The 13205-nt window shown below is 39.9% G+C and overlaps 2 protein-coding genes across 8 annotated transcripts in view; both read right to left on the bottom strand.

Annotated features, from left to right (window-relative positions):
• The window catches only part of BCAS2 (BCAS2 pre-mRNA processing factor), a 178469-nt gene that overhangs the window by 101146 nt on the left and 64118 nt on the right, over positions 1-13205 (bottom strand). The gene's annotated exons all lie outside the window — the stretch shown is intronic.
• The window catches only part of TRIM33 (tripartite motif containing 33), a 57098-nt gene continuing 47633 nt past the window's right edge, over positions 3741-13205 (bottom strand). For 5 of the 7 annotated variants that reach the window (XM_083745993.1, XM_083745994.1, XM_083745995.1 and 2 more), the window contains 4 exons: positions 10777-10851; positions 10209-10361; positions 7636-7686; positions 3741-7554 (listed from right to left, as the gene is read on the bottom strand). In XM_083745993.1, coding sequence (XP_083602119.1) covers positions 7342-7554; positions 7636-7686; positions 10209-10361; positions 10777-10851 — 492 coding nt within the window. In that variant the 3' untranslated portion in view covers positions 3741-7341. The remainder of the gene's footprint in view (positions 7555-7635; positions 7687-10208; positions 10362-10776; positions 10852-13205) is intronic. The other 2 variants (XM_083745996.1, XM_083745999.1) reach the window with 1 other exon arrangement.

The following is a 13205-nucleotide window of genomic DNA, read 5'->3' as shown; positions in this document are numbered from 1 at the left end:
CCATCTAGAAGGAAACCGTTCTAACTCCTCATGGATTCATCAGATAATTCTAATTCCAATTAGTTCCAAAGAGCTAAAGTTTTTTAAAAAATTAGTTTTAAAACTCATTTGTCTCTACCCTAAGAGCTCACTGCCCTTATCAGTTGCTGAAGAGGGCATGTAACTTCTCCTCAGTAGTAGCCCTCGGACTCTTTTAGTTCCTCACATCTCATCTGTTTCGGGGTGTAGGGAGGATGATGTGACAGAGTTAACTTCCAAGGACTTCTCCCTTGCTAGATCAATCCAGGGAGCTAAGCCCCTCTTAGCAACCAGACAGAGCTGAGTTTCTCAACCATGTTGAAGTACTGGCCTTGCAGAAAGGTGGCTCATATCAGGGATGAGAGGACCCTTCATAATTACTAAGCTCTGGGAAGGAAGTCATACTGCTGTGGGTGCACTTTACTTCCCGCATCCTGGATTCCCGGCAGATCCCTCTGGGTGGTCTGGAACCTGATGGGCCTTACTGACCCTCAGCAGCTCATCCACCACTTTCAACAGGTCTGTCTGCACCAGGCAGCCTGGGCTCCCCTTGCCTCCATGGAAGACTCAATTGGCAGAATGGGACTGCTCACTCTTTCACAAGTGGCAAAAATAGAGCGCTGACTTCAATTCCTGTAAATCGGGCATTGCTAAGGCGGTAGCTGACTGCTCATTCTACCTTCACAACAGAAGCAAAAGCAACAGTGATATTCATCTCTCCCCACATTGCCCCAGAGGGTAGAGGAAGGGGCCCAAGGTGGCTCTGAATGAGAGGACACCCAAGATCTGCTCTGGAAACTAGGCAGGAAGAAATTAAGGGTGAACTTCAATTTAGGATGTCACCAAATTGCATGATTGTGCCTTCTGGAGTGAGAGAGACAAACCATCTGAAGATCCCCTCCTCCTCAGCAGGAAATAGAGAACTATTGACGCCGTGAGGCATTATGGGTAGAAACCAGACTACCTTTCATATCAAGTTCTTGGCATTTCATTATGAGACAACATTGATTAGTTTCTCTAACTGCTTTCCATTCTTATACTCTCAAGACTTTGCCAATGACTGTACATAATCTGAACTGTGCATGACACGCTTTTAGTCTGTGTTGTAACACAAGGCCCACATATTTATACTCAGTTGCAAAACAGTGAGTGAAGTGTAGGCGGAGGGCACTTGTGCAGTGGAACACAACATGTGTTCATAATAGAAGAGCTCTCTTCAGTCCCATTTGCAATCAAGGCACAAAGGGGAATTGTCTACTTTAAAGATTTTACTCTTATACAGCACTTTCAAGATACTTCATTTTACATCCATCAATACTGAGATACTGAAAAGGCTCAGATGTCTTCTGAATATAGTTTAACTGGAAACATTATTTCTGAAGGAATGTTGCAGATACTCCCATTTTTGTTTACCGTTCCATACCAATAATTGCAACTGACCCTCTAAAACAATAGTCCATATTTTCAGGAAGGCTTTTCAGTTTACAAAAGAATACTCCATTTGAAAGATTCTTCCTTTTCTAATTTAATAGAAATAACCAAAACAAAGTGGTTTTCAAAACAATTCTTTTTAAAACTGTTCTAAATACAACTGCTACACCACATTCCAGAGCATTTAACAAGAAATATTTACAGGCTGCTAAATGTATTAAATAATCATGTAAAGGGAAAAAATGCCTTTATTACACACCAGCCAAAAAACACAAGAACTGAACAATTAGAAACGTTAACTTGTTTTAAAAAAATTAAATATTATTCAGAGAATACATTACCACAGAAACAGCACTTTTTTGAAGAATCAGTAAAGTTAACTATGTGCAAAAAGTACCGGTTTTAATTACCAGAAATAATATTGAGAATGGAACCCTTTGATTTGTAGGTTTACATATAAAATTAAAACAGGCTTTCAATTGCACAAATCTTTATAGACCTGTTATATACATCTTTAATGGTATTTTGAACTGAAGAAATGCCCACATCTGCAGGCCTTTTACAAACATGCATCACCTTCCATTTTGAAATTTATGTTCACACTAAGGGGAATGAGAGGTCTATGTTTGCATTTCTTTGTACAAAGTCACAAATCATGTCAAAAGAAAGCAGCAGCTCCTCAGCTTTAAAGGTACTCAAATAGAAAGGGGCAAACTGCATTTTTAAATTGTAAATCAGTTACTAAGTTAAGAACCAAAACAGTGATTTATCAAAGCTATTTTGATTCAGACACGTTTTAAAAGAAGAGAGAGGGACAAATTTGCAAAAACCACAAAAGCTACAATGGATGGAGTTACTGCACCTGCAACTTTGGAAAGGAAAAGTGATGACCATATCTGACATCACAAGTCTTATGCATTAGTCTGAAATATGTCTATTTAAATTGTGGCATATAAAGTTTTTAAAAAAGTACCTCCGTTATTTACTCAAACACCTACTTTTTAAAAAAATATGTTAACTTTTCCCCAATTTTTAAAATAAAATGCCACACTATTAACTGCACACTTTATTATTTTTTTAAAAGCTAGACTTGGGTGATACACATACAAATTCTCCTATAAAACCACTACCCAAAGGAAAAGGATTCCTGCCATGCTAAAGAGGCAACAGACAAAGCAGTCTTATTGCTTTTTCCTAGGAAAAGGAGGAAAAAACGGAAAAAAAGAAGAAGCCTACAACCAGTACATTACATACTCAACTTCAACATACTGTTGCCGTTACCTACACTTCAATAGGACTGGCGAAGGAAACTAAGTTATACAACAGAACGGCAAATTGGGGTGATTTGTTAAAAAATATTGGTTGGTTGCAGTGGCTTGCAGAAATGTTTATAAAACATTCCACTTATCTATCCAGTGCTCAGTATGCCGACAGTCAATGCCACATCAAGTAGTATTAATGGGAATCTTTTCACATGAAAAAAAGGCTATCTACATTTAACAGCATTTCTACTTTTAAAAGCTAGCGCGGGGAAACACCCTTTTTTGGATAGTAATTCAGCCTTAATAGTATATGGTAGGACACTTAATTCCAGGGCACAGTTAAGTAAGACCTGAACATACTTAGCTGGTTAAACTAACACTAATTACTAGTAATTACATGGCAGGGGACCTGCTGAGGTAATTGAGAAGTCCACAGTCAGCACGCTGCATACTTGTCGTCCTTCCTGTTTCAAAGCAAACTGCCTTTTTTCTTCTTTGGATTAACTTAAACTTTCAGAACATATACAACCAACAGGAGAGATTTGAATTATTATTATTATTTTACAGGAACATTTAAAATCAGAGCGCAAGAGTCAAATTAAGTGACAAGAGTATCTTGGGACCATTTGGAACCATAACACAGTTAAGTTATATTGTAATTATGCAGCACAGGTAAATCCATATCGCATGCAAGGGAAGCTCCACTATTCATTTCAAACCAGATACAAAAGTGTGCTCTCAATCCCAGTATAGCTCAGTTATTGCACAAACATCCATGGGCTGCCAAATGCAGGTTGATCTTGAATGCACATTAAACATACAAGGTGGCAGGAAATTTACTCTGGCTGAACAAATCTTGCGAACACTAAGAAAAGTACACAATCTAAAAATGGGGCACGAAACGTATTTGTCTACTTCCTACATCCTTCAGGAATACATCCTGGTGATTTGTAAAATTTGTGTAGAACTTTCTGATCTACTACATTCCAAGCAGATAATCAAAGGGAAAGAGCAACCCAAAAACCAACGTGTATGAAAAAAGCTATTTATTCATTCTTTTGTATATAATAAATCCTTACAACTGCAGAACACTACCATTCTCTATCTGCACTGAACTTTGCAAAGTTGCAAGACTGCAAAAAAGTCAAACGATTACCAAATGCCACCAGCACCAGCAAAGCAGGTTCCTGTATATAGTTTAGTTACATTCCTCAAAAGAACGGGTCTTCTACTTTTACACGTAACATGGAAATTTGGGTGATTAGCCTAAGAGATCTGAAAAGAAAGTATGCTGACAAAATTGCAGCTTTCAGGTAATATGGAAAGCCAGGTTGTCAAAATGTTCTTCAAAGTACAGGAAAAATATAGATGCCATGGAAACTACAAAATACATAAATTTTAAGATTCATGGTGCATATTCCATTGCAAATTGTGGCGCTAGAAAATACAGTGTATGTTATTAAGCACTTTGCTCTATACTGCCTTACTGACATGCAGCGGTTTTACCAAAATGTCAGTTAAAAGCGCATCTACTAAACTTGTGGGAGCTTGTGAGAAAGTCAACACATTAACAGATGGAACAAGCTCTCACTTTTTACATATTATCACTTCAACTGAGCATAGATGGTAACATTCAAGCCCATCTGTGCTGTTTTTTTCCACATAAGAACTTCCTTGCTCCATGATTCTGTTCCCAGATTTTCTTTTAATTTTTTGTGCTGTGTGTGTCTGTGGTAGGTGACCCAATGTACTGAAAAACATGACAGCCCAGTTACAATGTTACTCTCGATGCATGGAAAAGACATCATCCTAGGACTTGCTTGTACTGTTACAGCTGACCTTCCAACAGGAAAAGGAATGTTTGACCAAGTTATTACAGAGGGCAATGATAATTATATTCAGATACAGACAATTTAGAATTAGTTAGGCAAAAACCTTTGGAAAACACCTTGTGAATCCAAAAATTCTGTTGGATGCTCCTACTTTAAATGCAATGTTAATGATGATCCAAAAAAGTGAATCAAAGCCATAAAGTATCTTTTAACTACTTTCCCCAGTTACAGATCCAGTTACATCCTGTCTGCACACAGAAAATGAAAACACACATTTTTATTAAAATTCTCTGCATCAATGAGACAACACATTGTGCAATAGAATCTATTCATCAATTCCTTTATATGCTATGAACCATTTCCCATGATGAATTTACTCAGTGTTACAGCAATTTACATTTTGGTCACCATTGTATGGTCTGCATTTTTGAAACTGTCATAAAAGTATGCTGTACAGGGGCAGGGCCATAGCTAGGGGATGGTGAGGTGGGCCCCCGCCAGGGGCACAAGCGATGGGGGGGGGGGGAAATTGGCTGCTGAGACCCTCTGCCAGACACCTTGTCCAGCTAGCGCTCCCTGCCCGAAGCCCAGGCGGGGCAGGGAAGAGGGTGCGCTGGGCAGCGGCTGCTCTCGGCTGCCCCCTTGCCCCTCCTGGCAGCTGGGCAATCTGGCGGGGGAGCCTGCACATGCCCCAAGCGCCCCATTCCATTTGGCCATGAGGCGCTGGCTCTGCCTCTCCCGGACCTCACTCAGGGTCATGGCTGGGAAGGTCCACCAGCCTCAGCCTCTGACACTGCCTGGCCCACCTCAATGCCTACGCCCCTGCCTCTCTGGGCGCGGGGGAGAGCCGCCAACCTCAAGGCCTGTCTACTCCAGAGTCACTTCTCTCTCTCTCCTTTTGCACACCCTCCCTCAAGGGTGCCAACTTGAATAAAATATATGGGGGGGGGCAGGTAAGCATCGCCCTGTAAAATCGACAAGACGGAGCACACGCACACTAACTTAATGACAATGCTCATTAACTTGGGGGGGGACCTCCTCAAATATTTTAAGAGGGGGTCAAGTAACCTTGGCCCCAAGGAGTTGGCTCCCATGCCCTACTCCCTATTAAAGTGAGGTGCTCCCCACTTTATGCGATTTCACTTATGCAGGCAGGGGCCCGGAACATAACCTGTGCGTAAGTAGGGAGATGGCTATATACCGTCATCTAGGTCGGCCTTCCCCATCTTGGTGTCCTCCTTCAATAAGAATTTATTACCAAAAAAAGAATGGGTGCAGGGTTGGGGCTGGAGGAGAGGCAGAAATAAGAGCTAATTTGTTCGTGACTAGGGAGCGCAATCTGGACGGTTCTGCCAGGGGCGCAGGGTCACCTAAGTATGGCTCTGTACAAGGGCTTGAAATTGGATCCTCTGGTGCTGTTCAATACAGACCAGATAGGGAATTTTACCTGTTCGATATCAGATTACAATAACACAGCAATATTTCTGCTCTCGGTGTTTCCACTGAGGCAGAACTGAAGAGCTTGCTTACATGCAGATTACCACAATTGGGGCTGGCCCATTTTCATCACCTACCCAGAAATCACTTGTCTGATACACTGGTCCATGCAAATTTTCTGTTTTAAGGGTGGACAACTAACTCTGTCTCAATAGCCTCTTTTCTTCCACATGTCATTTAAGCTGCTTCTGAAGAAAACTCTGAGTAGCTCTAACGGAATAATAAAAGAACGTCAAACTATGAACTCAGTTTTAGAAATAAACAACATATTACAAATCTGTTCTTGATTAGGAACATTAGTAAGAATACATATTAGCTTAAAAACAGACTAGCAAATGTTGCTGTCTGAAAGGATTTACAATACCACTATTTACAAATAAGACAGAGTGAATACAGAAAATTTTACACATTTGGTAGTTGACAAAGTTACTGTTTGCTGATAGTGGTCTATCAGAAACTGATATTAGGGAAGACTGGACAATCACCAACTATTAACTTCATGGTCTAATTCTGATATTATTAGGATCTATATAACCAGTATTGCAGCCAACATCCTGCCTTTCAAGGGAAGAAAAATAGGATTAATAAACTCCAAGAGGATACTCACTTAAGTATTCTGTGCATAGGACTTCCACTCAAGACCACGAAAAGCATTAACTGCAACCATACTTAATGAAGCACATATGAAGAACTTGCACTCCTGCATTCTCCAATTCAAAATGTTTTAATGATCAAGTCACGATACTTCTATACACAGTCAGTAAAAGAAAGCAGAACCCAGCTATTTGACCCAACGCAGAATATGATACTCGCAATACCACTTAGATGAGACGATGAATAAAAACAATCCAATTCACACCTAGGGTTGCATGAAGAGGATCTTGAGGAAGTTTTCTTGCAGTTTATACTGCTGCCTAGCATGGAAGCAAACATGACTGCCTTGGTCCAGTCTTTCAAAAATGGTTACTAAGTAGTGACAAGAGTTCACTGTTCATACAAATGTTGTGATATAAAACTCATTTCTTTATCAACATTCATCCCACACACATATCTGAGAAATGAGGGAGTATTCTCAAGTGAAAAATGAAAATTCAAACACTAAAAACAAAAAAACCGGAACAGAAGTTGAAAGCTTTCCCCCCCTTTTTGACAAGTATGTTTCTGTACAAATGCTTTTTGTATTCTAATACTGTCTGAACACTATCAGCTTCAATAAGATGGCCACTGAAGGCAAGATAATATTCCAGGAACACTTAAATATGTTTCTCTTTTTACAATAGTTTAGGTCCGTTTTAATCAGGTTACTTTATATGCACCGGTCTCTCATCCGATTTTAGACGTTTTCTACGTGGCTGTATAAAATCTTCATCGGAGTCATCTGTTATTTCAGCATCGTCCTCTTCTTGCTCAAATTCAGGTAAAGGCTGGAAGGTCCTGTCTGGGTAGATCTCTGTAAGTTTATCTTCAAAGTATAACGCAACTGCCTTCCCTGCCTGTGCTACTTCTGAATCACCCTGAAAAGTAAAAAGATAGTAACACATCACCCTTGGTAATGCACATCCCTTCAGCAAGTGAGCATGGTCTGAAACGCTTACCTTAAAATTAATTTCTTGTGTTTCTGCATAAACTTGAACAACTTTCATCATCTAAAAAGGATACCAGAGTCAAAAAAAAGGAAATTATAATCCCTTCTAAAGTCATGAGACCGCACAGGATTGGATGACTAAAGTCAACCATACCAATTTATTTTTAAAATTCAGAGATGTGGAGGTGACTCTCTTCATGAGGTGTTACTGCATTTGCAGCACACGAATCCTAAGTAAGTTATGTTACTGCAGAAACTGATACCAAGCACAGAAGACCAGTATTGTTTGACTCACAGAAAATTTATTCAGCAAACTGATGTGAGAGCTGTGAAGTGGAAGTTCGGCAGTCATTTCTTTCATCCAAGTGCCTGATAATTTCTCCTAAAGAATGGCCTAAGTGATGTAATATTTTTCTATTGGGTCTTTGTCCACTTTGATAAACAAAATGTAACCACACATAGAAAGTAGTCCTGAACATTTGAGATCATACTGCCACAATAAAAGAGGCAGACATCCTTCATTGCTGTAGTTTCCTACTGTAGCTGTAACTATTCACCCTTAAGAGCTGAAGCATTTTCCTTGCATAGCAAATGATTCAACTATTCCTTAACATCTGTATGCTCTGAGACACATAGCTCTTCCACCTCACTTGTTTAGCTCAGTTAAAAAGGTCAAATCCCAACTGGTTTCAAGAAGTCTACCATGTGTAGTGACTCATACCCTTTTTGGCTTTACACTTTTATTGTTCTTATGTCTTGAAATAGAAAGCACAGGCTACTTGAATGCACCATGAAACAAGGAAAATTATAAACTGTAGAACACCATCAAGATCTGTCTCATTCCCTGCATGTCCACAAACAGTGTATGGTCACACATCGCAGAAGTTTCTAAATTTAGTTTTTTAAGGATTAGTTTAAAGTGCGGAAACTATGGGTGACATCCAATTTAGCATGAGTAGAGATATCTGCTCACACAACTGGGCTTCTCCTTCCTTTCCTCACCACTTACAGCCTCTGCTTTCCTGCTCTGGAAGGTTGGGCGTAAGAGAAAACAGAAGTCTTCTTGCACAAGTGAATTTCTATTGCACGAGCAGGTAGGCATCTTTAAATGGATTTCTATGCCAAAATGACCTCCCATGTCCATATTAAGTATTTCCCTATCCATTGTTTTATTATTTTTATATTATTTTATGAATTGCCCCATTATGTAGTTTATAAGTCACATTTTTGTAGGATGCGTGTATAACAACTTTAGGCTTCAGTCTGAGAGTACTTTAGAAAGTACCATCTATGATATGCCACATACCAGACATGCACAATCATAGACGTTTTGTATTATTTATATTATATTAATGGATTTTTTGAACTGACATGCAACAGTAAAATGGGCACTCAAGTCATGTTATTAGCTGGAAGCTCAACAAATAATGAAGCCCAGCAGATTACCTTGTAAGATGAAGGGTCTTCCCAAGCTAATTTGGTTTTGTGTGTAAAAATATCTGAGAGAGGTTTAGAATAGCACTGCAGGATCAGACAAATGATCCATCTAGTCCGTATCTGGTCCTAAGAATAGCTAGTCAGATGTTTTAAGGTGCAAGTAAATAAGGCATGGAGGCAATAGCACTCCTCGGCTGCATATCCTCAGACTTTAGTATTCAAAAATACTGCTCCTAAACATGGAAGCTCCATCCAGCTATGTTGGCTGATCAATGGCTAACCATGAATGTCTAAACCTTTCACACTTTTACTTAAGGTTTATTTACTCTGTACCACCACTTCCCCAAACTGTTTACAGTTCACTTACAAGTGTTTATGTTTTAATGAAACAAATAATTTATGTGGATATAATATATAAGTGGATATAATTGATTTAATTTATAAGTAAGATTACTTCTAGTTGTAATGGCTTGTTTTGTTTTCCACTGCTTTTAAAGCTTTGCAGTTATCCTGTTAAGTGATTCCCACAAGGAACTTGTCTGGGATAGTTTTATCATTTGGGTCTGCTCAGTTCAGGCAATAATGTGCCAGCATAGGAAGGTTTGCTCTACAGAAAACAAAAGCAATCTTCAATCAAAACTTGCAATATATTTAGACAATGCACAGATATTAGTCTCTTCCAGACATGATTCGAGCCATCCAAATACCATTTTCACTAACATGAAATCTGAAAATATGAGAAGCCAAGGAATTGTCTACAGATCACAGAGTAGATTGTACGTGAGTGGGCTATCCGAAACTTAAAACTGTGAAAAAAGGCCTTTGTGCATACATTAATATGCAAGTAAGCACCACTCTGTAATCTGTCTACTATAAGGTAGGTTGACAGATCACATGAATAGGCATTTATATGCTTTGAACCCATTCACAGTAAATGTTCTATGCACAATTGGGGAAGAGCTCAACACTCAGTTCTGTGTCCAACCATGTAAACATACAACCTATAGAGTGGGAGCCCTACATAAATGAACCACAAGTCTAGAACTCCTACAGCAGTTGTAACTAAAGTCTACGTGGAAAAGGTGCAACGTGGAATGAGCTTCGCATATTAACCAGAATGATTCTGCAGGTTGGAAGTTAACATACTTCATTAAACCTTTCACAGTTCTTGAAGATCAGCCGAACATCTGCCACAAAATCTTCAGGTGTCTGGTAGTGCTGGGAATGTTTCTTCTGCAGTTTCTTCTTCACTGTAGATAAATCCATTGGTTTCTTTATTATTTTATAGTAATTTGGTATCTGTTGAGAAAAGATGGAGGGAGTCACAAAAGTCAAAGTAAAGTGTATATCCAATGTGGTGGTATTTCATTTATGCAACAGTGAAATATTCCGAGAGAGAGAGAGAGAGAGAGAGAGAGAGAGAGAGAGAGAGAGAGAGAGATATTCATTCTCTCTTTCTTCTGAGAAAACTTGTGATAAAAAAAGAAATTAGTGGCCATCATGAGCTCTCTGGTTAGTGGCCATCATGAGCTCTCTGGTTCAACCATCTTCATCCAAACGACTTTGTGAACAGATAAAACTACTCAAAAGACTGGCCAACAAAATAATAATCACACTGATTTTAGTCCAAGTTTCATTACGACAATTTTGTCTGTCAATTGCTGGATATTTTACATTCTATCATTTCCATGGTAAAATGCATTAAGTCACTCACCGAGGCTGGGACTGGCTCTTGGAATTCAATGCTCAGCTCGTGGCAATACAAGTAAAGCAGGAGGCGCTCACATTTCTTGCAGAGAGAAAAAAACAGTAAATATTCATTTATTCATTCATTTGCTTATGTAACAAAATTTATATATTACTTGATTGCAATAAAACCTATTGAACTGTTTACAAGAGATCTACCAAAAGAAGTAATTCCAAAAGGCAGCATTTCAGTTAATGTATAAGTTACAGGGGAATAGTCTATATAAAGGATTCTCTAAGCCCAACAACTGAAACAAATAAAACTCCTACTCTGCAGTAGCCTCACTAACTTCAACAAGACTACCTGGAACAAGTGTAGCCTGTGGTTAAGATTCACAGAACCAGGCTACTAATTCCATGTGCCAAAGGGGTTTTTGGATTTATTTCCCGAACCAGCAGTACTACATGCCAAAACCTTTGGAGCTGCAGGAAGTTTTGACAGCAGTTTGATAAAGCATGAAGAATACCGTATTTTTCGCCCTATAGGATGCACTGGCCCATAGGACGCACCTAGTTCTTGGGGGGGGAATAAAGAAAACCCCCCAGCCGCGGCTTCAGCGCGACCCGCGACCCGGGCAACAGGCTGCTATCCGCAACCTAGCGAGCCCTGCAGGAACTCCCGCGGGCTGCCCAGGCTTGCGGATATCTGCCTGAAGCGCGGGGCGCTCTGCTTCAGCGCGCCCCGTGCTCCGGGAAGCAGGCTGCTATCTGCAGCCTAGGGAGTCCTGAGGGAACTCCCGCGGGCTCCCCAGGCTTGCTGATAGCTTCCTGAAGCCAGGAGAGCGAGAGGGGTTGGTCACACCGACCCCTCTCGCTCTCCAAGCTTCAACGAAAGCCTGCATTCGCCCCATAGGACGCACACAGATTTCCCCTTCATTTTTGGAGTGGGAAAAGTGAGTCCTATAGGGCAAAAATTACGGTATATTCTAAGCAACAAAAAGAGCCCACTACATTAGAACAAGCTCTTGAGCTCCTGACTAGCCTGATACTTCAGGGAAGCACCATGTAGGCAACCCACCCTTTTCGCCTCCACAAAGCTAGTGCTCAGGTTATTTACTGCCTCTGAACGTAGAAGCATCCTTCCTAGCTAAGAGCCACTGACAGATCTATCATCCAAAAAATGTAATTCTTTCTAAAAGTTGTGTATGCTATTCACAACACCCAGTGCAACATCTAAGGCACTGTCTGAAGTATTCTGCCCATCCTGAACCTACCACGCATTGTTTTATGTTATTAAATGCATTAAATTTATCAATGACATTCAATGACATCAAGTTCTGAGTTTGAGTGAATCATTTCTCTATTTTTTCCTTTCCCTCTAGTCATAATTTTAGAAACCTTCATCATGCATCCAACCAACTTTAAGTTTAAAAAAACCAACTATTTAAGCCTTTCTTAAGAGATAGTCCCCTTGATAGTTTTGCCTCCGGGGTTTTGTTTTTTTATGGGAAACTGGTTCACAGACTGCACCTTCACTTGTGAGAAGGTGTCACAACCTTCTGTTGCATCCTCTTCTCAGAATGTACTTTGCTAATCCCATTTCAGTTAATTCTATGGAAAAAACTAAACCAGTTGTTCAAGACCATTGATGTCAAAAACCTTTAGAAAAAAAGCCATTGTCACAGGTGGCAAGACTATTTACCGTTTATAGAGTGGTTATTTTACTTATTTTACCATTTCTATACCTGCTTTCTACACCTCCCCAAAAGGTACAAAAAGCATTAAAAGAGCTATCAATGAAATATAGCATCAATGAAAATCAAACCATGAGCATTCTAGCTGCTACAAATTGCCAAAGCCAGAGGATACAGCACCAGCTGTGAGCATCTCTCTCTGCAGCCACCAACTGCCATTACTGAAACCTACAGAGAGAGACAGAAGCAACAGCTTCATTGTGCTTCTAGCTCCATTGGGGTCCCTTCCAACTCTACAATTCTATGGTTCCATTACATGCTGAATTATTGCCTATCATAGAGATGTGAACAGCTTTGGAAAACAGAAAGTAAAGACAGTCTAATCATACCTAAAAGGAAGTGTTCAAAATTCCCAAATCTTTTCATCATTAGAGCACATGTTTCACAGACTGGGACAAGGGGGCCATCTAAGGAGGGAGCTGAAGCCAAGGTGGGAACTATACTGGTCGAAAAGGACAGCTCTTTGGATCACAGGTGAAAGGGTAAAAAAGGAAGATCATGAGGGGCAAAGACTAGAAGCATTGCAAGAGGATTGTACTACAAATCATTTGGAAGAGCACTGAAGTTAAATTATCCTATGCACGTGAAAGTAATGATCTTTTGTAAGCCATCATAGGAAAGCTTTGCCCTGAAGGAAGCCAGTATGTTCAATCAATCAATCAATCAATCAATCAATCAATCAGCATGGAAACAAAAGTCAATT

Source organism: Podarcis gaigeae, assembly GCF_964106915.1.
Source record: "Podarcis gaigeae genome assembly, chromosome: 6".
NCBI lineage: Eukaryota > Metazoa > Chordata > Lepidosauria > Squamata > Lacertidae > Podarcis > Podarcis gaigeae.
The sequence above is the reverse complement of the archived record's forward strand: the minus strand, read 5'-3'. Positions and strand labels throughout refer to the sequence as shown.